Genomic DNA, 27,815 nt, shown 5'->3' on the forward strand with positions numbered 1-27,815 from the left:
TGGGGGCAACAGCACTCCCTGATCAATAAGTCAGCTCTGTTACATCTGTCACCCACTGAATACACCAGGGGTGGTCAGCCCTGTTACATATGAGGCTGCAGTGGCTTCCGTGGGCTGAGTGGCTATGAAGCATAAGCTGACTTGAGTGGAAGTGTAATGGGATTTGTTCTACCTCACTTGTTTGTTTGGTTATGGGAGGGGAGCATGTTCTGTGAAGAGATAAAGCACATAACGTGGTACACTGTGTGTAAACTGACAGCCACAGTTCCACTGAATGGGATAAAAAGTGGAAAGCAAACAGAGCCGGGAGCAGAAAAATCGAAGGAGCTCCTATCTGAATAAATACACAAGAACATTTGTATTCACAGGTCTTACAAAACTCTTCATTATCTCACATGTTACATGCAGGTAGAGCATGGCAGTCTCTGAACCGAGGTTGTTCTCCCCGGTGGCAGTCACCCGGTAGATTCCCACAGCTTTGTAGATGTGCTTGATCCCGTCCTCAATGGAGCTCACGTTGGAGTACGTCAGAGCGTGGCCGTCTCCGAAGTCCAGCGTGATGCTTGTCCTTGCCCCGTCGCCCTGTGCAGACGAACAGTTTGAGGTAAAGCTCGACACTTTCACTGCAGGAAGTCTTTGGTTGTCACTGTGGTCATTATCCTAACAAGTTATGCACCGATGACAGAGTTGTATCTAAGATAAATGTGTCCACCGAGTGGTTAAAATTAAGCAAAATTTTTTATTTTTTTTTTAACCACAGTCCTGTTGTTCAAATCTTTACATACTACATACCTGGTCAGGTAGCATTCCATATGTGCAATGTTTTGTATGTAAATAAAATAAGTAAGTGAGTTTGAATAGAAAATGGTCAGAGCTCAGTATAATTATTTTGTCTCTATAGAAACGGTCCCATCAGGGGACGTGTGCTGAAGCAGCAGGCACAGCTGCCATCGCCAGCCAATCACAATTTGATTTCAATTAGTATATTTCTCCAAATGCGAGCTGTAAAGCCTGTTCTCTCTTAGCAGGAATATAATGGCACTCACATGGTGTGACAGTCCACGAAGCTTTCTCTCTGAGAAGTGCAGAAAACTGCTTACCTCCTCCAGAAAAACAAGGAAGGTGACATTGGTGCCTAATGTGGCTGTCAGCGTGCCCTCACTGGTGACCAGGTGGAGACCTTTGGGTGCTTGGATCGGACACTGCTGCCTCTTGGCTGTGTACTCCACAAGGACTCCGGCTGTACAGTTATTAGAGACCACTTTCCTGTAGCTGGGGGTGGAAAAACACAAAAAGCTTATAGTCTGGTTGTAGGTTTACACAGAGTTTACTGATCTCTGTCATTTAGGAGTCCAATACACTAATTGTTCATATTTATTCCGTCCTGCTCAGAGTAGAAAGTGGGCTCACCGTGCTTATTTAGATCCTCCTCACAGCTCAGAAAAAAACTCTTCAGCTGAAGAAGGTTCGCCTTTCATTGAGTTAAGTGTCAGGGATGATGTTTGTATAAGGTGAGGGGTGAGGGGGAGTAAACAGGAACATAAACAGGGAGCCCTTTGTTAGGGAATCTAATATGCGGAGAAAATGTCAGTGTTTTCGAAACAAACAGGAATGTTGAGGCCGCTCCCACACAGGGACAGACCCTGATAAAGGTAAATTTGAATGGCACATGTTTTCAATCAAATAGTCTTCAGCAAATTCCTGTAACATTAAAGGTGAACCAGTGCATGTTTCCATGAACTACTGTGCCTTTAACTGAATACAGCACATTCACGGACCTTACAAAGTTACATAATTCATTGAGCACCAGTGACTCAGACACTTCACACAAAATCATTGATGCTTCTCATCTGAAATGGCATAAAGCCCTGACACTTTAGGTCTTTTCATTCTTTATTTTAGGGGCTTTCTATTGGAGCGGAGTTGTGTAATACAGGGGAGGTAATGTACAGATTAACACCGAAACGGCGACTGCCAACCAGTTTTAGATCGGTTACTGCTTGATGTTCAGATTAGGTTTAGGTTTAGGTGACGGAGATGGGATGTTTGATTAATTGCCCAAACAACCTGGCTGCTGGAAAAGTCAGATGAATTCCAGTCACTGAGGCTGTTTGTCAGGAAAAGTCATACTGCATCATGATACTCAACAGGCTAAAAGTGAATGTTGGATTACCGGAGCAAATTTTTCTCAGCCTGTCCTTAAAAGAATGAACACACCCTCAGCTATTCAACTCAAATGAACCATTCTTTTTGGCCTGTGCCTGTGAGTCACTGCTGAGACTGTGTGCTGATTCTAGTTCAGCTGCTCGTCCTGAGCTCTGTTTACCCGGTGCTGTTAAGGAAAGTCATCCCGGTGGTGCAACTCCTAGACATCGATGACGGATGGAACCAAAAGGCGGGGGTGCACCTGCCATCGGTCCGTCTCTCGTAGCCATAATCACTGTAATGATCCAAGCAGGCAAAAACAGAAACAGTTATCCAATCAGGAACCACCCAGGGAACTCTGAGACAAGAATGAAGCAAATACTGAGACTACAGTGTGTTGTGTGCTAGCAAAATGACTGGTGTCAGTTTCAGACAAATCAATCAAAGCTAATTGAATATCATGAGCTTAATTAAAAACGAATAGCTCTGTATTTTAGAAGTATTTATTGTTAAAATCGTGACTCTTAATTATAGAAAATAACATGTAAACTTAAAGTAATTTTAGTGTTTTAGGGCTGTAGTTACAGCAATTGCTCTGTGCCTCTTTGGTGCTTCTGAGACACAGCCAACGAGTTGTTTGTCCTACAAATTAAAAGGCAGAGCAGCGCTATGTCTCCAAAATGATAGGGACAAATTGCCCCAATTAATGCGACATGCACACAGATGCAAAAGTGTTGTGATTGTTAATGAAAGCTATTAGGCCTGGTGATTTATGGTTTTGATGCTGCTAATTCCAAGAGCTGCCGCACTCAAGAGACCTGTAGGCTTGGGACCAAAGCAAGAGGGGAAAAAAAAAAAAAACAATATTCGTACTGTTGATAATTCAAAGAAAGCGGGTTGCGAGGATGTGGAAAACCATTCTCTGTAACTGCAGCTGCAGAATGAAGAGTCACTAACAACAGCTACGAAAGCTGTGAACTATCCTTTTTCTTCTGAACACTTTGTCCTTCAAGCAGTGAACGCTGACACACATTCAGGTGAAATCAATTGAATATCTTGTGTAATGAATACACACTCTTGCCCACACACACACACACGCACGCACGCACGCACACACACACATACACGTTTGAGCAGTTGACTGGTTTCCATTTAGCAGCCGCAGCAGCCTCCAAGAGAATCTGCCAGAGCTGCTTTGTAATTATAATCTTTTCTTTTAATCTTTTAATCCTTCACTTGAACCCAGTTTCCTTAAATCCTGGTGCATGTGGCAAATGTATTTCTACAATAGATAAGGCTGAGGCTCGGTTCCAAATACGTGAGAAATACCTCGGCTGACGCATCTGATCATCTGGTTGTTTTTATTTTGGAAGAGCACTGCAACTAAAAATAATTTATCTCCAGTAAATTTACGTGACGTGACTTTTACTACAGTGGATCATGATGGTTGCCGATGATATCACATCTTTAAAAAGTCTTACAACCATTCCCTTACATACAACTAACGCCACTTTCTTCATTTTAATCATTTTACAGAAGTAGGTAGAGAAAGACTGGCAGAGGTGTGACTGCCAGTGTTTTAAAAAGAGCATCTGATGGCGTCACAGGGCAAGTCAGTCAGATCTGCCATGTAACACTGAGCACATACTGCAAATCGTTGCAGAAGCTGAGAGACTGACTCTAGACTGACTCTACGAGAGGTAAACATATGACAGGTTAGCCACTAGAGACCGGACTTATGGTCAGTCAGAAAGAGACAGACATTGTTCTGGATTCTTCTTCTTCTTCATTTTGAAGACTATCACATTGTGTGGCCTCTGTTTTTTTTTCTTTTGCTTACCGTTACAACTTACCCCAGCATGTTTTACAACCTACCCCCCGGTAGTGGGGTAGGTTGTATGTATGAAGGTTTGAGAACTCTAGCTCAAAAATTCAGTGAGTTACAGGTGCTGAAGCAAAAAGAGAAAACCCACACAGGCACAGAAGAGCCCAGACTGGGGTTCAAACCTGTGCTAGATGCCCTGAAAGGTGAATTTGAAATGTATTATGCCTGTGATGGAGAGGCTGATCCAAACCTTCTGACACAGAAGATCAACTGACAAATTACCACAGGACACTGTACAGGATATAGGAAACCACCTGGGAAGCTTGTGTTGCTTGCAGTTATATAAAAAAGGACAGGGCTACAGTGGGTGACAGGAACTAGGAAAGAGGGATGTAAGATAACAGCAAAACAGCAACAACAACAACAACAACAATGATTTCTTGTATAATAACTATAAAAACAGTATACTGTGAAAAGTAGTATTAGTATTTCATACTGCAAACTGTTGGTATGTAGTAAGTGGGACACAGTGAGTTAAATGACAACAGCACCGTGAAGATTACCTGTAATAAGCATAGAAAAAAAAAGACCAGGAAACAACAATATACAGCACAATTTTTCTAATTGTTGCACAATTGTTGTTGTTGTCAGACACATGGAAGGAACTCGTCCCAAGAAGTCTGGGAAGTCAAATTCATGTTGTGGTGCCTTGCTTTTACAGGTAGGTCATTTAAAGGGAAACTCTGGCAAATTAATATTGTACTTTAAAGTTAAAGTTGTGGAGCTCACAAGATACATACAGTACATGTAAAACAGGTCACAATGGAAGGAGATCCGACTTTTAGTCTGCTGTTTAGGTCAAGATCCAATAACCTATGGCTCCTACGTTTCCCATACGGCACTCAAAATGTATCTTTTCATTAGACCCGTCCTCAGCAGCCACATATTTCAAACTCCATTGCCCCAGTTTGCAGCAGACTTAATGTTTTAAGTTTGCAGTCTCCAAACCAAAGCTGAGATAACCAAGATGACATCAAATTTCTTTTTTTCACATTTTAAAGAGCTCCCTCTAGAGCCAAAGAAACATTAAAGAACTCTTTTCTGAGTAGCACTCATCATGACGAGTGAACCATGACTTGGCTTTGGAAAAGTTTGTGTCATTCTCCCTTAACAACCATAGAGAGATAATGCAAATGGGAATAAATATAGGATTGATTAAAAAAAAAAAGAAAAAGGTATACTCACCACTCAAAGTCAGCCTCTGTGCATTCACAGGGGCCGGACGTCATCGACACAGAGTACGTCTTTCCCATAACGCACCTGGACGTGGGCTTCAGTTTTCGGTAGATTCTTTTCACTCCCATGAGGCACGGCTCGCCCTGTGGGCCCAATTTCAAAAGCATAACCCAGAGGAAAGTCACATGGAGAGAGTTTTTAAAAAATGAGCTGCTTTTGTAACACTTGCCACCATAAATAATTTACACGATGCAACCAAGCATGTGTGCATCACACTGTGTGTGAAAAGCACCGTTGCCTTGCTTTACTTCAGCTCATTGTGCATTCCTGTTCAACGAATATTTACGGGCTTGTGCTGCGCGCTGTGCTAAACTCAACAACTGCTCCTCCATCGCAGGAGTCACAGTGGAGGATGTGCTTCTTGAGTTTTTTCTCTTTTTTTTTTTATAATATTGAGATGAATGATTAAGAAGGAGCTTCAGTTGCTGAAGCTGTCAGCACCCAATCCATTTTTAGCCATGTATCTACGCGTAGGAAGTGAATATAAAATCAGTTGGGATAACAACAGCCTGTTTCACTGCATCCTCCAGCCAACACTGCTGCTGTTTTTATTAGCAGAACATTCTGTCTTTGTGCATTAGGTGTCAGTAGTGAGATGCTTAAAAAATCCAGCTGCATCCACAAATACACTTCCAGCTCTTGAAAATGTCCTTAACTTTTCCCAGTGGTTTTAAGACAAATCCTGTCCTGTGCTCTGAGGTGGTGTTCAGTTTATTTTTTTTGCAGCAGACTAGGACCTACAGTGAGGCACTGTACATTTAGGCGGGTTAGCACTGTAATTGGCTTGGACTCCTGTCGTCTCCCGTGCTATATGTTTTGATCATTAGCCTGCTCTGAGCATATGGGCGTCTAAACCAATTACAGGAGCCGGCCATGAATAAAGGCACGCTTTAAGTCTCTGGCTCAGCTTCAGGCCTGGCCAAGTTGAGGGGTTTTCGGGCAGGTTTAATGTATGCAGGGGTGGGTTCAGTCAGAGCATCAGCAGGAATCGGGGTAGAATCTGCATAAAAGCTTTGGGAGCTGAGAGACGTCCAGCTTTAGTCCACTCGCTACACAGCCAGTCTAAAAGCAGACACGGCCGTCCCCTGACGACGGAGTCTGGCGTTTGATCAAGCTAACCTCTGTATCAGCCAAACTTTAAGAGGCTGCGCTACAGTGAAGACGAGCTTCTCTGACTTTTGATTTTTTTTTTTTTTTTTTTAATTTTCCAAGGAGGAATTGACATCTTATTTTGAAATAATAGCTCATTAAGTTGAAACAGTTTATGAAGCAGAATGGAGGTGCATCCGTTAGCTGCAAGTGCTGACATTAAACACATAGGGTTCATCTGAAATCACTCCCTATGTGCTACCCAGAGCTCTGTATTTCCTTTCTGCCATATCATTATATTTGAAAGTTGTTTCCTGTTCATAAATGTATATCTTCAAGGCTGTATTACTCCCTGTGCACATTATTTATATATGCAACAATTACAACATTCAACACTTCATCTGTAAGTGATGACAGTGACATTCGTTCCTAAGTTTACTGCTCACTATGGAGTCTAAAATGAAAGGTGTGGTGAATGATTCAAGAATTTTATTCTATATATATATATAAAAAAATAATACCTAAACAATGAAAGCAGCAGTGCATTATTTGCTTTAGTGATAATTTTGGTCCAAAATATAATATTACATCAAAAGCATACTGATTTTTAAAACCTAGAAAGTGCATCTAGTTTTAGACTGTCTTCGTTTAGAAGTCTGTCTTCCTTTAGAGCTTTTCCTGAAGATTTTTTACCAACTGAAAAAAAAAAACATTCGTAGGATGTGTGATAAACAAGTCTAGTCTCTATTTCTGTGCTGGCATAGACCGTACCTGGTTGTGCAGGTGCCACGTCTGATAATCCGCCTCTGTACACCTCCTGTTGAAGATGGACCTGAAGTCTATTTTCACCAGCTGCCACTCTGAGCGATGACTGACGTGGCCAAATATCCTGGAAAATAGCCACGCATGCTGCTGCTTGTTACATACAGAGCACGCCACAGATAATAATCACACTGAAATGGTATTAAAGGAGAAGTCTGGTGATATGCAATCATTTTTCTTACTGTCAAAAAAAAAAAAAAAAACTCCACAAAAGACCAAAAACAACAATAAATTGATTCTCCCCAAGTGTCATCTGCATATCCAAAGTCTGACACATCTTATTCCTCTGTGCCACAGACCTCTGTCTGTCCACAAATGATTAAAAACACAACAGTGAGCCGCACTGTTGCGCTGGATGACATTTTGCTGTCATTATGATGAATAATGGACCCTGTTGGTTTTTTTTTTTTTAAGTTGATCCCATATTCACTTTTCTGGTGCTGTAAATACTCACTGGAGCGCCAAATGTATAAGAATTTGCTGCTGAAAATATTAACCAATAAATACGATATTTACTCCTTTATGGTTAATGTTTGTTAAAACTACAGTTCATTAAGAAAATGAACCTTTTTCTTTTTTTTTTCCAAAAATGACAAACTTCCTCTGCTGAGAAAAGACTGTAAGTCAGAAAGAGCTGAAAAAAAAGTTACTGAATAGAGTTTGGTGTCAAACTACATATTGTACAATTGTTAAAAGAACAAATGTGCTTATGGCTGAGCGCCACAGACAGAGGGTATACGGAGGAAGGCATTACTGGTGTTTGTACTCGTGAAAAGTGACATAAATAGTTGGGTAGCGAATGCAAAACAAAAGCTTGAGAGAGAACACCTGCTTCCTTTGCTCTCTCACCTCCAGACAGCTGGCCAATCACTGCTCAAAGAAGGAGTCGAATTGTCAATTTCACATAATTATAGAACTTTGTCGGATGCAGCTCCTAATTCTGACGTCTGAAAGCTACGAGAGGGAGGAGGTTCGGGAGTATGCTGGCGCCTTGACACATTGTTGGCTTTGGTCTTTTTCTTTCCCTTTTTTTTTCTTAAAGATATTTTTGGCATTTTGCTTTTATTCAGGAGTCAGTGTAGAGAAACAGGAAACCTGACAACACCTGCCCTATGGCACTGCGGCCCTGACTCTGGTCTTTACTTGAGATTCATTAACAGCAACGAGCTGTTAGAACGTGTTTTTTTTGTGGTTTTATTTTGTTTTATTGCAAATTTGAACTGCTGTTACTGAAAAACGTGCTTAAAGTCTTCTGAATGAATATCCACAGTTTTGCAATGGTCAGAAACAAAACTGAATCCAAGGTTATGAGACTAACCAGATAAATATTCCATCTCCAGCTAAATTGAGTGGGTGTGTTTCTCTGCACTGACCCCACTCACCATTCATACCACAACATATTTATCACAATCAATCTGTCAATTAGCTCTCGAGGCACCCGACCATGACAGGCACTTACTGTAAAAATGAGTACAAATTGATAAGAAAACAGTGCATGATGCTCTTATGAAAACTAATGGTGTGTCTGGCAGCTGAGAGGCGGCGTGAAGGCGAGGACTTACTCTCAGTGTAGACCTGTCAGCATCTTTACACTGCCCCTTTCCCCCTTCAGCTCTTTCTCTTCTATTGCTGTGCATTTTCTTATTCTGTCTGTCCCTCTCCGTCTCTCCAGCTGTGCCTTATCACTCTCCTGTAGAGATGACTACTGAGCCGGCTGTCAGTCTGTCATTTATGGCAAGTGTCATGAAACATTGATGTAATGGCTGTGGAAACCCTTTGGTAACACATCCCAAAGTCCTAAATCTCTTCTGCAATAAGGGAGTAGTGCCGCGTCATCCCCTTATGCAGGCACTTGAGCTTTGGGCTATTCTAATAATAAATGTGAAAGAACACAACGGGAATCTTCATAAATCTGCCAAATCGTACTCACTACTCTTCCCACTTTTTAATGCTGTTAAAACTTTTTGGAACCAAAGTTTCATGTCTGTTTTCTCAGGCATTTTTTTTTTGATCATTTTGATCATTTCCCTTCATGTTCTTCAGATGGACAGTAACGTTGTCGCTCGCTGCCAAAGCACTGATCTCCTGTGATCATAATCTGGAGACTGCCAGGTTTGATGTTGGGTAGACCTTGAGAGAAATCTTTTTTTTTTATTCATGAAAAGGAAAACAGGCAGTCAGGAATGCTGAATCGAGCGGGCTTATAGATGCAGGAAGCACAGGCTCGGGTTGTATCCACACACACACACACACACACACACACACACACACACACACACACACACACACACACACACACACACACACACACACACACACACACACACACACACACACACAGAAACTATTTGTCGTGACTTTGATTTTTCAGTGTGATTGATAGATTTCCATGTTGACAAATCTTTGTCACTCACGTCATGATGAGAGTCTCTTCCCCGGGCTCTCCCAGCACCCCGTCCACGAACAGAGGCGTGTTGGTGAAGCTGTACTTGTTCCACTGCCGTCCTTCGTCAAAGCTCAACCTGGCAACACAAACAGCCTTTGCACAAGGGACCGGTGCTAATCCCCCGACTGTGTGCACAAGCTAATGACCCTGAGAGGTGGCTAACAACTTTATTTCATATTCAGCGCAGGGCTGAGGCTCTGCGCTCTGCACTCTGCTCAGTGAACACTGATGAGTGGAAGTTAGACTGGTTATGGCTTCAAACGCAGAAAGGTGAAATCAAATAACAATTGTCAAAGCAGAATTTTCCCATGGCTTTTCTGACCAGAATAATATTGTCCCCCAGCTCGAAGAAAAACTCATTTGCCTTTGTTTGACTAACTTAAGACTTGAAGCTTCCTCCGAGGGAATTAGTCATGCTGTGACAAATTGCGTCTTCATCATAATGACTCACCACAGGTGTCGGATGGGTAGTGGAGTGTGTCTTATTGCAACTAAGGCGCCTCCTTGGTCGAGATAGAGCACTGCATACTCCTCATCGAAGATCTGCAGAAAAAAAAAACCAAAACTCAGTGCAGTGGCTCGATGTCCAACACGTCTGCACACACCCACACTGTACTGTACTGTACTGTACACATCACACTTAGACCTTGCTACATCAACACTGGCTAGGGTATAAGGATCAGAGTGAGTGACGAGGAGGAGGATGATATTGAGTTTAAGAGGGTGGCAGGTCAGTCAGTTCATGGTGCTCCATTTGGCCAGTTGCCATTTAATCGCTGCCTCCTGCATTTTAAGAACAACAACGCATTTTGTCTTTGCATTTGGAAATGACGTGTGTGTTTAGAGTGGGGACGTGAGATCTGAGCACCCCAGTGTGGTCACCCCAGACCAATATGTAGAGGCATTTTAATGCCAGGTGTGAACTGACGCACTTTGCACGCTGTCCATTTATGATTGGATCACCCAAGACGGATGTAAACGCTAAGGTGTGAACACAGCCTGTGTGTATGGAAAGTTTTTAAGACATAAAGTCTGAGGTTTTTAAGTGAGAAGGACAGAAGTTGACAGCATGTCCCCTAACAAAGTCCGCCCTTCAGTGTCAGTCACCTGGTGCCATGGGAAACATTCATCTAAGCTTCAAGGCAGATGTGGTTTCCAAAACATTTATTTCAGTTATTTCCAAAACACTATCATTATCTCATGAGAAAAGAAAAAAAAAAGTATATATGCTCAATAGCTGCAGTGTCATTGTAGTTATACTTTCTAATTTCACAACAAACCGAGGAGAATTTCAATTTCAGTTCAACTTGAACAGTAGGACATTATTACAATATAAAAGGTTCCCTCACCTGTCTCCATGTGTTTCCTGCATCTGAGGTGATGTACACACTGACATTGCTGGTGGTCAGCTCTGAGCCAATTGAGCCTGGAGGTTCACAGAACAGATAGAACAGAAACTACAGTAAGTTTTTTTTTTTTTTTTTGAGATACGGAAACAGCATAATGCAAACACAGAAAATGAATTCTATTTGAAAGTGAATAAACCCCAAATTTTAGAGAAAGCCTTCAGACAGGCAGTGTTTGATGCAGCAGGGGGCTCCAGCCTGCAGCTGCACACTGGGGGCTGTAATTACAGTGCTCCAGAAGATCCGCCGTGCAGTGCGACATTTGCCCATACTCCTAAATTAACCAATAAATCCAGATTACTGTATTCATCTTTCAGCAGTTCGGACCATATTAAGACAAGCTTTCCTAATGCTGTGCAGACTGTTGTACTTGCTTTAATTTAGCCTGTAATTGGTGCCAGGTGGTTAAACACAAGGCTGGAAAGTACTGTGAGTGTTTCGGAGGCACGGCTGCCTTCTAGTCTGAACCCTCCCTGAGAAACAATTTGCTTCACCATCCCAAAATTCAGAGAGCGACTTAACATCCCCTGAAAATCTTGTTTTCCTTGACCTCCTGTGGTCGATGTTCTCACCTTGATGCGGTGCTGGGCGGTTGTGGTGTGTGTACATTGGTGGCAGCCCAAACAAACTAACAGCTTTCAACAGAAGCTCAGTAAAACCTGTTATTATCCAAGCTTGTTGTTAAGGAACTCTACAAAGAGCAACTTTTAGCACAGTTTAGCTTGAACACAGCCCCTTCACATATTCGACATATATACGACTCACAGATCGTCGCTCCAGCGTTCCTCTACCTCTCTCCCTGATTGTGTACAACAGACGACGGTGCACGTGGCTGTCATCCATCAGCGGTAGTTACTCTCATGTTAACGTCTACACCTGCTGTGTATTGCCTGGCATTTCATGAATCTGTGTCTTTTTTTCGCAACAGACACTGAAAGCAGTGACAGTGACTCTGTTCCCATGGAGTCTCCCACCTGCACTGAATTACTTAATTTTTTTTTTTTTACTACCACCGAACTACTGCTGCAATGACTGTTACAGACTGGGAGTGGAAACAGCTGGTCGTATAATTCACTGACTTACATTTACTACTAACTTTGACCATCCTCCCTAGCAGCTGTAAAAACATCTTACTAAGTTACTAAGTGCTCCTCATGCACAATGGCCCATTTCAGAGTGATGTACACTGATCACTGCCACAACATTAAAACCAGATACTGGTTTTAATGTTGTGGCACAAAAATTGTACCTAAGTACAGCAGGACAGGAGAGTGGCAGCCCATGCAGACATGTGGAAATCGACCTTCAGATACAAATCCAAGATTTTAAGTTGAATGTTAATGTAAACATTAAACAACATTTCCAACAGATTTCACACTGTTTGTTTACACTCACTCTGATTGTGTGCCTGCTTGTGGTCCTTATGCTGTTGGATTTGCAATGTCACCATCTCCTCAGATTTCCAAATTTCCAAAATTAGGCTCAGTTTGTAAAAGAACCGAATTTTCCCTGAAGGTTTGGCATCCATTCTCACTGTTGGACTGAGGAGTGTTTTACAAGCAAAATTATTAATATTTCCTCTTTGTATTTCGGCCATTTTCTTACTTGAATAATGACGCGCAAATTAAACAAAAAAAAAAAAAAAACTTTAAGCTCTGTCCCCACATCCCTGAAACCTGTTTAATTCACAATGGTTTCACAAAAGTCCAGACACTCAAACTTTAAGCAGAAGCTTGGCCTTCTCCAGACACCTGAGGCGTGTCCCGATGTGTTATTGACAGTGCCGGTCCACGCGGGAGAAAATATCACTGAGGTGTGAATTCACCTGGGGGGCTGCTGATCTCATATTCCTCTGTTTCTTTGTTTTCCCCACACTGAGTCAATGAGAGTCTTTGCTCTCTCTCTCTCCCGTGTTCTCAGGAACAGTGATGCTCTGAGGACTAAACCATGAGGACTGTATAGTTTTTGGGGCTCTGGCTTTCTGTTGTCCTGTCATTTGCCCCCGTTCAAAGGTGAGGTGACACACGCATGTTGTCAGGTGCCTGTGGGAGTTGTACACTGATGCTGAACAGGCACAAACAATTGAACACACTGGACAAGATTAAAAAAAAAAAAAGAAAAGACCAAACAGTCAAATGCAATTGCACAAATGAGCTCGGCATCGAGAGCCGCAGTGGAAACGTCACTGCACAGAAATGCTGAGTGCCAAGATTTTCAGCTAACTGAGAGAGGGAGATTTCTTTTCTTCTTTGTCTAAGTGATTTTCATGGCCTTTGTCTCTTTGAATTAGCATAACGCTATCTAACGCATCCCCAGATGGAAAAAAGAAACTGCTAAAAAGGAGATACACAACTCGATCATGAGCACCATTGCCAATAAAAAAATTTAAAAAAAATAGAAGACTTGGAGACAACCAGATGGGTCTTTTCATGTCTCCTTTGTTGTCTCCTGATGAATAAAGTTTAAGCCACACAATTCAGAATTCACTGATTATTTCACCTGGATAAATTCACTTAACATTATTTTAGAGTTTGACCAGCTTCTGCGACATGTAACTCATTTTTGAAATCATAAAATGCAAGATTGTTTAATCCAGTACCTCTGAAGGACGTTTCATTCTATTAGTCAAGAAATACAAAGGATGTATGTATTAATCACCATTCAATAGATAAAACAGAAAATGGTCAGGAGCTCTGTTTTTAAAGAAACCCAGTCAGAACTCACAGACGAACGAGAAAAGAGATTCTCTCTCACCCACCTGATGCAACAATGATCCCCGGCGCCGAGTCCCTGCTGGCGATGTTTCCAGATGTGTAGGGATTTGCAGACACGTGAAGATGGAGATGTAACGAACAGTATGGCTGCAGAAAAATAAAAAAGAAATCACAAACTCAATTATCAAAAACTATCAAAACCAGGCCAACAGTATCACTAAAAAGACACTTCTGAATAAAACGGCCGTGGCATCGACTTGGATCCTCAACCCTCCCGAGTCATAAGTTTTATCACAAACACCATTTCCCCATTGGCTGGTCTCACCATTAATTTTGATTGGGTTAACCTTTACCGACACAATTCTCATTACGACCCAGCAAAATGCCAGTGGTGCAGGCCATGTTGTGACGGGCTGTTTAGAGGTTTATTAAAACTCTGACATTTCCTGACAAATGACTGTGTAATATAGGTAGAAGGCGAGGCGTGCCACAGAATCGCTAATTGGTTTATCAAAGAGGGCTGATTATTTTTGTATATGAAGCCATGTTAAGAGAAGATGTGCAGATGTGCCTCGTAAATGATGTGCTGAAGTATGCAGCAGTGATCCAAACCATCACTGGAACACATAGTCAACATGTCTGTCGTTAAACAGGTTCACAGTTGGATTCTTTGTTTTAAAATGTCCAACTTTAGGTGAAATCTCAGCTCAGCTACACTGTGAGAAGCACGCAACTCCAAGAAAGACAGATCTGTATGACACCTCTGTCTCTGTGTTTCTTAAATGGGAGGTCGGCTTATTGGACTGAATCAAAATGGCTGACCTTTCAGCTCAGCAGCCTCAGAGCACTCAGCTTTGACGGGCGCTGCTCTTTCTGAGCTCGGCCTCTCATTGCTGCTGGGATCAGTCAACTCCTGTCAAGGCCCCTCTTTGATGGAAGCGCGCACTTGCGAAAAACATGTATGAACTCAGCGTGCTCGCAGACACACACACAGACACTCACCAGCACACAGTAAATGCTGTTGCCCCTTAGGTCTTTGCTCGGGGCCTGCAGCAGCCTCCAGTCTCTGCCTCTGTTGTAGGTGATGTACGTCTTTACTTGGTTATCCGTCTTTTTGTTGGCTAGGAACATCCCTTTAATTCCCGCCACCTGGAAAATTAGACAAAGATGCAGATGCAGACTTTACACGTCCAAAGAATATTAAGCATTTCCATATCTTCACGTCGCATTGCAGAAAACAAATGCAATGCACCGCAAAGCTAATCACATGTCCTGGGGCGGCGCAGCCACGCATGCTTACCTCTTCTGTATTCCCGACAAAACCCAAATACGGCCACAAACACTGAGCGGGAAATGATCGACTGTCTCGGGGACTTGTGAGTAATCAATGTGTGTCTTAAATGAATCTGACTCCTTGTTGGAGGCCCCGAGGAACAGTTCAGGGATACTGAATTGAGTCAGTGACAGTCGCATCAGGCAAAGAAACTCCACTTTAGTAATTGGCAGATACTTCAATCTCCCTTGGAGGAGAGATTTAGCATATCCTACGTTTTGGGTGGTGACCCCAATCAAGACGGTGGATTCGATTCTATCACGGAGGCCACGGCGAGACATGAGCGGCATCATCGATGGCTTAATTATTTGATTCAGAGATATAGTATTACCCTACATTTGCAGCTAATATGTCTTTAAAAATCATACCTGCGTAGTCCCAGAGCTTCAGCATTAGTCCTAAACACACACTTTTTTTTTTTTGGGATTAGATGCATTTTGTGAAGTAATATCTGCAGTTATTCATCAAAGAAAGAAATAATCTCAGCCTCCCAAAAATCTATATCCCTGGCACAATCCCCCCCCCCCCTCTTCGCCTTTGTTGATGTCAGCACTTTGAAGCTGCTTCATATTCACACGATGTGCTCTGAAGACTGTAGGCCTACAGCAGCAGGGTTCGTATTTCCAAAATGACAAAAGAAGTGCATTCCATCTTCTTTGCCTCCCAGCTCTAAAATATTGATCAGTGTTCATAATAAACTGGTGGGCTGGGCACTTATCAAGCATGCCTTTATTTGATGCTGTTATTTTAAAAAGAAGAAATTGGGCAAAAATGACTACTGTACACCTGGGGGTAACAAAAGGCCTCGTGCACAGCATACAAATCCAGAACTAAAGCAGAGCCTGGTCTGCTTCCAGCACAGCATCACTGTTTGCTACTTGAAGCACAGATTTTATATCATCATATCTGCTACCACATCAGTGTTTGTTTGTTTTACCTCGTACAGATCGACCATGACGTTGCCCTCGGGGCCCATGCTGCTGACCACATTCTCCAGAGCCAGAGTGTAGTAGACCCCCGACGTGTCCGACACGTACAGGTTGTAGGTTTCGTTCTGGTTCCACTCCTGTACGGCTGCCACCACACGGTTCTCATCTGTGCTGATCACATGCAGGTCCTGGCAGAGAGGCAGCAGTGCACCACATTTCATTATAGAGCTCTGTCATGTTACCACAGTGTTTTATATTTCTTCACTTCGTCTTCACTTCTACCTTACCTTAGTGCTGAGGTATATTATATAATGAGAAGTGTTTTAGTAAGATATGTTGATTTTTTTAAGTAAAATATGTCGTTTTAACATAAAAAAGTTAGATTTTCTTGTTAGAAAAACATATTTCAGTTTCTTGTTAAAGCAAGGTACCACGTTATGTCCCAACAAGGAGCTTTTTTTTGAATGAGATAAAGATGTCATGTTAGAAGATAAAATGATTTGTTGTCATGAAAGGAAAATATCCTCTGTATATGGAATAAGAAAATATGTTATAATATGAAAAGGATTTCATTTCGTTCAGTGCATTAAAGGGTAAAGTATAATAATAATTAATAACTAACTTAATATAACGTTACATGCAATTAACATTTGTGAGAGCTTTCGCATATATATATATATATATGTATATATATATATATATATATATATATATATATATATAATATACACACACTCCTGCTGGGCTTAATCATATTCAATAATCAGGAGTGCTTCTGTATTCACGAGTCCTGTATTTTAAGTAAGAGGATACAGCAATCATTAACACCATGCCAGGCTTACTGGGCAGAGATTATGCAGCTGAGGCTGTGCTGTTTGGCTGTGTGCTTCATCTACCTCTGACTGTGCCAATAACACCTCGCAGTGAGCCGACAGCAACTGGGGAGCCCAGGGCTTGATTGAATAAAACATGTTTAATTGTCAATGGGGACGTGACAAGTGAGGCCATGCGCACACAGAGCAGCACGGAATAACAATTGTGGAAACACTGTGAGAGTTACTTTTGGCCTTGATTTGCCCATAAATTACAAAAGGAGTGTCACACAGAGCAGGCGACGAACTGGCGCTTTACTGCAACTTTAGCCCACGTACCAGACAGAGCTGGAAGCGTATAGTTACGTGCCTCTGAGTGCAGAAACTTTCTCGAACTTCACTCATATATATTCTTGGTGACTGATGATGAAATTTTGACTTTTTAAATCATCAGACTCTCATGAGTAACTGTTCATTGGAATATTCACTTGGAGACATATTTGTTACCTTGGGCAGGGTGTACTTGGGCAGCTTCATGGGGGTAAAGACATCTCTTTTAGCAGACACGTAGTAGATTGGCCTCCCCGCCGTTGATACCTTAAGGTGATGAAGCCGTTGAGTGAAAACATTTTGGAGACACGTATAGAAAAAAAAAACAGATAAAGCCTTTTTTTTCCCACACCACATGGACACAGAAGGCTGCACTCACAGCACGTCTCTAAGAATGACCTTGAAAAAAATTTCCTACAAAATCCTCATACACTGTTCTGATGTTTTTCACTGAGCAAACTGGACAATTACCCACCTGGACAAACACATACTCATCTTGCACCACCAGAGAATTGGGGTCAATGTAGCCGGGGAATGGTTTGCCCTTGTTGGCATCTGTGCAGTTCTGTAGCTTGCAGGTGACGTACAGTGCCTCTGCTCACACACACACACACACACACACACACACACACACACACACACACACACACACACACACACACACACACACACACACACACACACGTCAAGCCATGGCTTCAGCAATGGTAGAAGCCAATGAAGAAAGGCAGCCCTCACCCAGAGCTAAGCGGCCTCTTTTGGCTTCCTACATTACTCGTGTCAATAAAGTGGTCCCAGTAAGGGAGGAGCCGGGCGGAGGGGAAGACAGATGACCAGAGAGGCCAATTGCTTTCTTTGCCTTCAATCGCGGCGCTGGGAGAGAGCTGTCCCCACACGTTAGCCTCTGCCAAATATGTGTCGGCTTCCTCCTCGTGCACATGATCAATTGTGATAGTCTCTGTCTATATGACTGTAACATCTGACACAACTGGTGTTTGAGTGTGTGTATTTGTATGTCTTATGTGTCTTTTTCTGTTGTGTCGGCCTCAAATTAAGTATTCTTACAGAAGGCTAGCACAGATACTTTGAAAGCTTTTTGAAAAAAATACGAGTAATGGAGAGGATACAGTCTTTATTAAGTATTAAAGGGCTACTCTGTCAACGCTCCGCTGCACTTCCATAAAATTGGAGGGGTGGGGGGGGGGGCACTCCCTTCCTGATTAATACCGATGTCTTTCAAACTCCATGCCTTTAGATTGTAACACAAGCTTCCTGTTATAATTTTGTTGTCTTAAAACCCAAGCCCCTGATGACGCCACCAGAGTACATGACTCCATCTTTTATACAAAAAGGTAGCGTTCCCCTTTAAAGTTTGTTTTTTTTTAAGTTTATTATATGGATTGTGAATACATGATTTGTTAAGACAAATACTTAAAAATGTAAGTATCTAAGTATTTGTCCTGGGCAAAATAATGTAGATAATGAAACGAGGAAATCTTGGGAAAGACAAAAACTTTTTTTGACACCAGACTCAGTAAGTAAATCAAGTCAAATTCTATATATCAGCTCCACAATATCCCAGCGTTCACTGTCATTCAGAAGAATAAGTGATGTTTATCTATATCTACAAGAGTGCCACTGAGCTAAATCACTTGCTTTTAAAAGCATTCTAATATATGCATTACTTTTCTCTCCATTGTCATTGTATGTCCCCAGACTTGGCCATTTCCGCTGTCCCTTTGCATTACCCTTCAGCAGAATTGTCCACACAGCTCCCAGTTCCTCTCTACTTTAGCACAATGCTCACCGTACAGTACAGAGACACCAGAAAAAGGAGCGCTGAACTCAGAATTCAATTACTCACGTCCTTCAGAGATGCTGGTTTCCAGGTGAATTAAGCCCGGCTCTTTGTCCAAACCCATTTTCGACCTGAAAGGCAGACAAATGTGTTTCAGGAACATCACCATTGGTCTTTAGCCTCTGGGCAGATGCCACCTACTGTAGCTGCTGTCTGACCTGAGAGATTGCATGCTGCAAAGTCTGACAAATTTATAACTACAGAGAATGTAAGTCAAGTGATATGACAGCTGTGGTAAACATCAGCAGGAATTGGCTGCAGGAATCACCATGTCTGTGTCTTCATTGTCCATGGCAGTTGAAAGTGTAAGGAAAAAACACCTCAGGTTTACTGAGTGATCTAAATGTTTAGAGCCCCCAGAAGCTCTCTTCCCCCAACCCCGAAAGATGGAGGAGGACGTTTCCTGACATCATTAGCAGAGGAAAAGCCATTGATTTTCTCGCTACAGTAGGGATGCCCACAGATGGAATAGCATATAATCATTACGGCATTAAATATGTATTAAAAAGACTGGGGGATCAGAGGAGAAGCAAAGGCAGCACACGCACGGAGGGGGAGAGAACGGGGAGGTGGAGGGAGACGGGGGAGAGAAAGAGAGGAAGAGAGAGAGAAAGAGAGAATGTGTCGACAGGTAGCGCACACATAAATGGGGAGAGAAATAAAGGGGGGTCTGTGTGAGGGGAATGAGAAGCAGACACAGTGAGAGACACAGACCACCATTACTTCTAATCATTATACTTATTGGTAGTATTGGTGATTTCCCAGATGAAACTCAGCTGTGAATATGATGGCCTACTTATCCAAACCACATTTCCATTTTTTTCTTTCTGAATAATCCATTCAGGTGCCAAAGAACAGGCAGGCAAAGAAAAAGTCTTTGAGTTAGTGGAGCGACATGGTTTGTTTAAGCTTGGGAGGCAAAGGTCAGCTTTTAAGTTGCCGGCCAGCGGTTGTGTCTCTGTGCGTGTATGACACTGGTTTGGACAGCGGTGCGGTCTTTGATGAGGCTTGGCATCGGAACAGGCAGAAAAAGAAAATCACTTAGTCATGAGATGGAGCTGTTACCTTTCAAAAAAATATCCCACGCAGCCGGCTCCAGATGTTTTTTTTGGAGACATTTGTAATGTAACATGTATGTGACATTTTCATGGATGCACACTCTTGAGCTCACGCGCTGACTGTAGCTGGATGGGGTTAAAATTTAAAGTGCTGTTTGTTCAAATCTGAGCCTCACACAATCGACCCCTGCTCCGTGTGGCCGAGCCAAATTGCTAACAAGCTTACATTCTTCATCTTCCTTCCATGTTTGGTGGCCACATGTACAGCAGACATAAGCTCCCTCTGCAGCCTCATTATCAGGGCTACCACCACACCTCCTGCTCAGTGTGCGTCCTAAAATAGATCTCTGACAGCTTCTGCAGCATCAGCCCTCCAGGCTCCCTTCACTCCGGGCTGCCCAGCTTGTTACCACCCTGACAGTTCCTCCACAGTTTGTTGAGGTGAAAGCTTTTTGTTATGCGTTAGTTACTGTATAGAGGCCAGACACCACTGAGCTGGACAGCACCTGTGTGGTGGTGGTGGTGGTGAGACCATTTAGCTAAGGAAAACATAGAAGGTAACAGTGATGTTAAATGGAATAATTAATAATTTAATCTGAAAGACCAGAAACTATATACAACAAAGTCCAGATGGGTGGATGATGTCACAGTCTGGGGCCTTGCTGAAACATAAGGTTATTTACACCTTCAAACAATTCATTTCATCTTGAAGGAAAACAGAACTCAGATTGCCCCCAAAGCTGATTCTCCAGCTCAACACTGTCAGTCACATAATGTAACTGTCTGCCACAGAGGAAGATGTCAAGCAAGTCAGAAACATGAATAATGAAAATCTTAAAAACCTCTCCGGCTCATCAGCCCCTCACCCTCACAGACAATGATGTAAGTCTGTCCAGGACATTTACAGTGTCAGCTGTCACGCAATTACTGTTTATTTATTTCTTTTTTTTTTTCTTAGCAACGAACAAACAGTGTGTCTTCACCTGCATGAAGTACAGTGATGATTACAGCTGATTACAACTTTTACAGGAAGTACATATTCCATAGTTTTCCAGACTTTGTATGAATAAATCCTAAACATCTGGGCAACTATGTGTCTGTTATCAGTTCATATATTGCATAATGTCATTCCTACTCTCACGACTCATTTTGAAAAATATGAAGTAGTGTCATGTTTACCACTAATGTAAAATCTTACTAAATATGAGCTAAACTGGTACATTCATTCTGTGGAATAGGAGCTACCTAAGCTTCATAATTATATCTGATTATTTTCAGGTAGAAACCACATACATTAAAATACGCCTGTGCTTTATTATGCTTGTATAAGACTATGTAAGCCAGCAATAGAGACGTCACTGAGCCCTAACCTGAATAGAAGTAAACCTACACAGTATCATGGAGCCACCTCGTCCAAAACTCTGTACTTACCAGTAGAAGCGATTAGGAGCCACTCTCTCATGCACCAGTTGCCACCTCCTCCCAAACTCCACCGAGCTGTAGAGCTGTAGCAAGACAACCAGGTGTCAGTGAGTACTTATTCACATACCATCTTAGCAGCCAATCAGATTTACCATTTTATTTTTATTTTTTTTTGGCAACACAAGCCATCCTACTATCAAAAGCTGTGTTTGCCCTCAAAATGATCAGCGTTTGCACAGCATTTTTCTCTGGGTTTGTTTTTACACATTGATTTACTTAGTACCTCAGTCATCCTTTTAACAGCAGCAGTGTAACAACGAGTGGGAGAGGAGCTCTCTCACAGTGTCTCTCTCTCTCTCTCTCTCAAACACACACACACACACACACACACACACACACTGTATTTACAAGTTCTTTATTTGAAGCTACTAAATTAGATTAGAATTTACATAAGATTCAAACACTGCAGAGGAATAACATGGCTTAAGGACATTTAGGGATACAAGCGTTGTATGCCTTCCCACACAACTATCCATAATGGCAGAAACCTTACAGATTTTTACCACACACACGCACGCACACACACACACACACACACCATTAAAACTAAGTTAAGAGTGGAACTGCAAAGAAAGCTGTGCAGGGTTTCCTGAACCAGAGAAATGCGCCCTGCTGTAAAACGCCTGTGAATGGGAGGGGGAGATGAGGAGCGGAGCACATGCGTGGTGGGTGGTCTCAATATAGCCATTGTTCACTGGTCAGTAAATCAGTGAATAGCTGAGATTTTACCACAGTACACAGAAAGGGCAGAGAAAGCATGTGAAATCTCTGTGTAATGGAACTAATTGTGCAGAAAAAATATAAGGCCCTCAAGTGTCTTCATTTGTTCCCATAATTGTTCCATTGAGGTTTCAGAGCTCCCTGTTTCAGCTGATTTCAGCTGAATTCTTTAAATATAAATTAATGGATTAAGCGAAGTGTCTGAGATCTCAACCTACACTGCAGTATAACTGAGATGGATGCAGCAAACAGCTAAAGTTTCCAGGTTTGCATTGGAAGAAACCTTTTCCTGAATGAGTGAAAAGCTGGGGGTGCTACTGTTTTTACAAGTTGCACTGATCAATATTTTTTATTTGAATGTATCACACGATACATATGACTATGTGTAATATGAAGGGGGTGACACTGACTAACCCACAGTGAATTATGCGCAGTTCTCCTCGGGTCTACAGAGGTGCTGTGCCACTGTCATTGTTTTGGCTGTCTGACCTACAGATTTTCTCTTTGGTTCCCTCTCACTTCTTTCACCAGCCTCGTTTCCAGATGCAGCAGACACCTGCTTTCAGCAAAAAAAAGGCTTATAAACGTACAACATCCCACCTGCTAAACACCAAACGGGCAAAGTTTCTCACTCTAAATGTCATTTTTCAGTGCTATGAGAACCACAAACATATTTCCATTTGTACTGGGGTGGAGGTAAAAGTCTCAGACACAGATACCCTTTACATTTAGCGAATAAAACTGAAACTATCTGCATGTTCATGTGCTTTACCACTAGAGCTAAGTGGAATGAAAATGAGTGGTCCTACCCTTCAAGTGCCAGTTCCAATCAAATCCAAACGAGTGTGCTGTTCTTCCTGTATGTGCTGCTGCTCTGTAAATAAACAACTTTGACAGAGCGATCTACTCACTGAAGCCCCTTTGTCTCCAAACACACCTGCACTCTCTGACAAAGCGCAGTGATAAATCCGTTTACTCTGGTGCTTACAGCTGGAATTTAATGAGGCATAAAACTTATTTCAATGTTTCACCCTGGACTTTTTCCATTTTAAGCATGAGCAGCCATGCATAAAGTGTAAACAATCATTTATTAGCGGATAACAAAATATGCGACTCTGTTTGTTTATATTAATTTATTTTCTAATTGTATTTATTTATTCTGTCCTGAAGGGTGAAGCGTAGGCCTGCATTTAAAAAGCATCCGTGAAAAAAAAACACATCTCATACTGATGATCACTGCTGTCAAATCGATCATTCTCTTTTATTTTGCCAAAAGGAGTGTTGGTCTTTCATTTCCTTTGCTATTCACTGATATTTCACTGTACTTTAATGTCACAGAAGACACTTCAACCATAAGTCAAGGGCTCATATAAAAGAGTTACTGCTGCTTTTAACAGATTGTCCATTACTGACTAAACACAAATCAGCTAAAGACTTTTTCCCACTCCTTTGAGGATGACAGTGAAAACGGTGAGGTGCGACTTTAATGCAGTCCTAACATCAGGTGAAACATGTATATTTTCTTCCAACGTGTCAACTTCACCGGATCACTCCACAGTGGCCATATGCATGCCATATATTCACTGTGTATTACACCTGGAACCTGTATATTCTCACGTCAAAGAGGGAGAGACAAACAGCACGGGGTGATGAGATTTCCATGACTTCCATGCCAAGCTGTGCTAAGCAGATGCAAGCTAGAGGGGGTGAGGTGGGTGCATGGGGGGTGGGGGGGGTTGCAGGAAATCACTTTGACTAATTATCCTCCCACAGCAAGTTAGTATGTAGCCAAGCAAGTGACAGCGAAGAGGCAGAGAGCGGGAGACGGGGGAGGTGAAAGGAGGTGGAGGGGTCGGCGCAGCCCTTTACAACCTCCAAAGGTCTCTCAATCAACAAATGCAGCCACGCTGCCAAAAAAGAGGTGAGGAAACTGAAAGAGAAGCAGTTTGGGGGTGGAGACGAAGTGTGCGAGTTAGGGCACGGGTGAGTGAGTGGGAGGGTGAGGAGGTGAGCGCATGAGTGAGGGCGAGCGAGTCAGCAGCTGACATACAGGGAGTGAACAAACTGCATAAATACAGTTAGAGAACCGCGGCCTGTGTCAGTAAAACGTATTCTCAGTGAGATCAATTAGAACAATTCTTTGTCTTATGAGTTACAAGAACATTTCACCTCAGCAGATCACTACAGATTACTGGGATTAAAGAAAAAAACAAAGCTGTGTTTGGTTGTGTGACCAAAAATAGTAGAAATATGTAGCTTGTTACAAACAGTCACGTGTAGAAAATCCTTCATTATAAACGGTCACAGGGCAAAAAGGTTGATTATCCCACACTCATCAGCCTCATAAATAAAGAAAGAAATATCTAAATCCTGTTGGTTTACCTGTGGATGACCCCTCCTCAGATTAGATGTTTTTTCTCCTATATATAGTGGAACCACTGTCATTTTCCTTTAAGAGGATAAACATGACTTTAGCATATTTTTCCATGCCAATGTGTCAAAGTAAAAATAACTGAGCACCAAAAATGCTTGTGATTTTTGAAAGAGGGCCATTCAACTGTTAGATTATAGTACAATAATACAAGTCAGAGAGTATTTTCAAAGTTAAAGACAGCCCCCCCTTATAACCCCTTAAATATAACCTGAAGACATTTTCATGTTAAGTAATGTCTGTAAGAAACGTCAGTAGAAATTTCAAAGAAAGAAAAAGTCTCTTGTTCTCAGGTCTGTGAAGAGTCTTCTGCTGCATTTAGAATAAAAGTTGGTCAAGAAGTTGACCTGGGTGTAGATCAGTTTTCCTATTTTTAATCCTGTGTGAAATAGACCGTACTCTAAAAATATACTACCCACAGTGGATTGATGTCCAGTGGAACCACTGTCATAGTATTATAATGAGGAAAAAGCATTCTGACTGCTCACACTCTGCACTGGTGACGCTCGTACTATATGTAGGCCAAATGGTTTTTACACTCTTTCATTTCCAGCACCGACTGTTGGTGCTATATTCACTTCTGCTCATGCACTGACTTTCACCAATCAAAACACAAACAACAACAAAAAAAACAGCACTATTCTTTCTTCATATAAGGATTTGTTGACTTTTGATCAGACCTGACATGTTTGAGTGTTGTGTTGCCTCAGTAGACCAGGGTCTGACCCCATGAATGTACCTGAACATTTCTAGAATTTCAAATGTTCATGTTGTAGACCGTTCAGGCCACAACAGTGCAGGGTACACTAACATGATATGCAGGTGGAAATGATTAAAGCTTTAGTAACATGAATCTGAATCCAAACGGCAGCAGCACGTGTCTCCAGAGTTCGCAGGCAGCCAGGATCAGCATCCACAGGCTAACAGGTGCTGAGTCTGCTGTTTAACTTCGGTGCATGAACAAATCTGGTGAACCCCAAAGCCCCCCCAGTGTGGTCTCCTTGGTATTCTTTAGCATACAGGCCGCAGCTGCCGACTTGAGTCAGGTCGAGTCGAGTGTACGGGTTTGCAGCACTGAACAGTCTCCTCAGCGAGCACATGCAGCTACGGTAAGCCCTGAGAGGAAACATGTCCTCGTGCTAATCTTTGTCACATAGCTTTTAACAGTGTTTAAGAACGCAATGCTTCCACCTTGACGGGTGACAGTTAGGTAACATAAAAAAAAAGCTGCGTAGGAGGGTGAATGCAAGAGCCTTTCCTAGTGTCAGACAGGGAGTGAAAGCATATGGCTATTTCCTGGAGGCATTATGTACCAGTGTAGGCCTGGTACAAACTGAACTTGCTAACGAATTGGTAAAAAAGATGTGCTCGTACTTTTTTTTCAGGCACTAGTCTTGATCTTTATTAAAATTGTTTTATATATTATTCTTTTAATACATAAAATAGTGTGTGTGCACACTGATTTCTGATGCGTGAAACCCATAAACACCATCTGATCATTGGTTAATGATTGGTTAATGATTATCTTTTAAATGTGCTGTGGTTTGAAAACCCAGAGCCTTACTTACATTTACTCATGCACTGCATCCACTTGGGGTAATTTATAGCCAGTAACTCTGGACCTGAATTTTAAAACAGGTAAGCTGAAGAGAAAAATGACTTGAAAATGAATAAAAAATGTGATGCTCCTCACGGGTTTCAGACATCTTAGAATCATCACACAGCGAGCTGTAGGACTGTATGGTAAAGGTGTGTGTGTGTGTGTGTAAGGGTACATACACACATACACAGATGAGGGATTACACCCGCTGCCAATGAAAGTGTGATGTTTGTTCCAGAGGGGAAAGCTGACACAACGGTAGAGGCACACACACACACACACACACACACACACACACACACACACACACACACACACACACACACACACACACACACACACACACACACACACACACACACACGCCTCTGTACAGCCACACATCCACACGTCTCCTCAGCAAAGAAGAATTCCTTCATTATTCATCACCATTGAAACATCAGACCCAAATGGGCTGAGCTGAAAGAAAAGCATTTTATTAATGCAACGGTCATTTGAAAACGTCTATAAATTGCACCTCTCTCTTCTTTCTCTCTGCGTCTCACTAGTTCACACGTCCAATTATTCCTGCCCACATATTGGCTCTTACATTAGATGATTATGGATTCAAAACAAAAACCATTTGCACCGTCTCTAAGCTGTCGTAGGGCAATTCTGAAGGTGCAGTTTATGGTAAAACATTTGACTGACAACTAAAACGGTTGCTTTGAAATTTCAGCTTTTATTTCTAGTTGCAAATACAATGCACAACCGCTCGTGTCAATACCGATTTTTTGTGTTTAAAACTCTGTTATTGGCAAAACTGATATAAATTGCTCAGATGAATCAGGAATTATTTTATCAGAGAACATGTACACAGAGATCACTAATCTCTTTCAGTAAATGATGCTCTGTGCTACGGGACCACTGAAGTTAAACACCCAGTGTTCTGAGGAGTGAAACTGTTGTGTTTGCTTGGACTAGGATGCAAATTCACCAGACGCAAACAGAATCAGGACAAGCTCATAAAAAGACATTGTATATATCACTGCTAGTACTTAAAAATTCCACAGGGTACCTTTACACTCCGTGTGTTTACAAAACCACACATTCATTCTTTAAATGCATTATTCTAGTCTAGCTTCATTCAGGGGCACTGCCAGGGATTTTGGGTCCCATGAAAACGTATCACATATATCACCACAGGCCACACCAGCCCTAAAAATACAACACTGTGCAGACATGCTCGTTGCATTCTGCATATAGTGGAGTTCACTATTGGATCAAGCCTGATACCCTCTATGAGAAACATGCTCTTTTACAGTTTAAGTGTCATTTTAATGGAAGAATTGCTGAATATAATTCTCTTCACATGTGAAAATTTACAGAATTAAAGAGCAAATAAAAGAATAAAACCAGCAGCAGAGTTTTGAACATGAGATTGTGAGTAAACCTGCTAAACAGAAAACACACAGCTGTAAAAGTGGACATGGAAAACAAAATGGAAATGAAAAAGGCCTGATGGTGGTGTGAGAGAAAA

General features: G+C 42.0%; 1 protein-coding gene across 5 annotated transcripts in view; it reads right to left on the reverse strand.

Moving 5' to 3' along the window:
- Positions 1-27,815, reverse strand: part of LOC121180846 (VPS10 domain-containing receptor SorCS1) — a 128,463-nt gene that overhangs the window by 12,910 nt on the left and 87,738 nt on the right. For all 5 annotated transcript variants that reach the window (XR_005893972.1, XM_041036512.1, XM_041036511.1 and 2 more), the window contains exons 5-19: positions 21,495-21,568; positions 19,012-19,076; positions 17,623-17,741; positions 17,325-17,414; positions 16,014-16,193; positions 14,746-14,892; positions 13,788-13,890; positions 10,973-11,049; positions 10,075-10,166; positions 9,592-9,699; positions 7,127-7,244; positions 5,216-5,349; positions 2,327-2,440; positions 1,101-1,272; positions 396-582 (exon numbers count right to left, since the gene is read on the reverse strand). Coding sequence is in view for 4 of the 5 variants with exons in the window: in XM_041036512.1 (XP_040892446.1) it covers positions 396-582; positions 1,101-1,272; positions 2,327-2,440; positions 5,216-5,349; positions 7,127-7,244; positions 9,592-9,699; positions 10,075-10,166; positions 10,973-11,049; positions 13,788-13,890; positions 14,746-14,892; positions 16,014-16,193; positions 17,325-17,414; positions 17,623-17,741; positions 19,012-19,076; positions 21,495-21,568 (1,780 nt within the window). In the remaining variant the exon portion in view is untranslated. The remainder of the gene's footprint in view (positions 1-395; positions 583-1,100; positions 1,273-2,326; positions 2,441-5,215; positions 5,350-7,126; positions 7,245-9,591; positions 9,700-10,074; positions 10,167-10,972; positions 11,050-13,787; positions 13,891-14,745; positions 14,893-16,013; positions 16,194-17,324; positions 17,415-17,622; positions 17,742-19,011; positions 19,077-21,494; positions 21,569-27,815) is intronic.

Source organism: Toxotes jaculatrix, chromosome 4 (assembly GCF_017976425.1).
Source record: "Toxotes jaculatrix isolate fToxJac2 chromosome 4, fToxJac2.pri, whole genome shotgun sequence".
Classification (NCBI taxonomy): Eukaryota; Metazoa; Chordata; class Actinopteri; family Toxotidae; genus Toxotes; species Toxotes jaculatrix.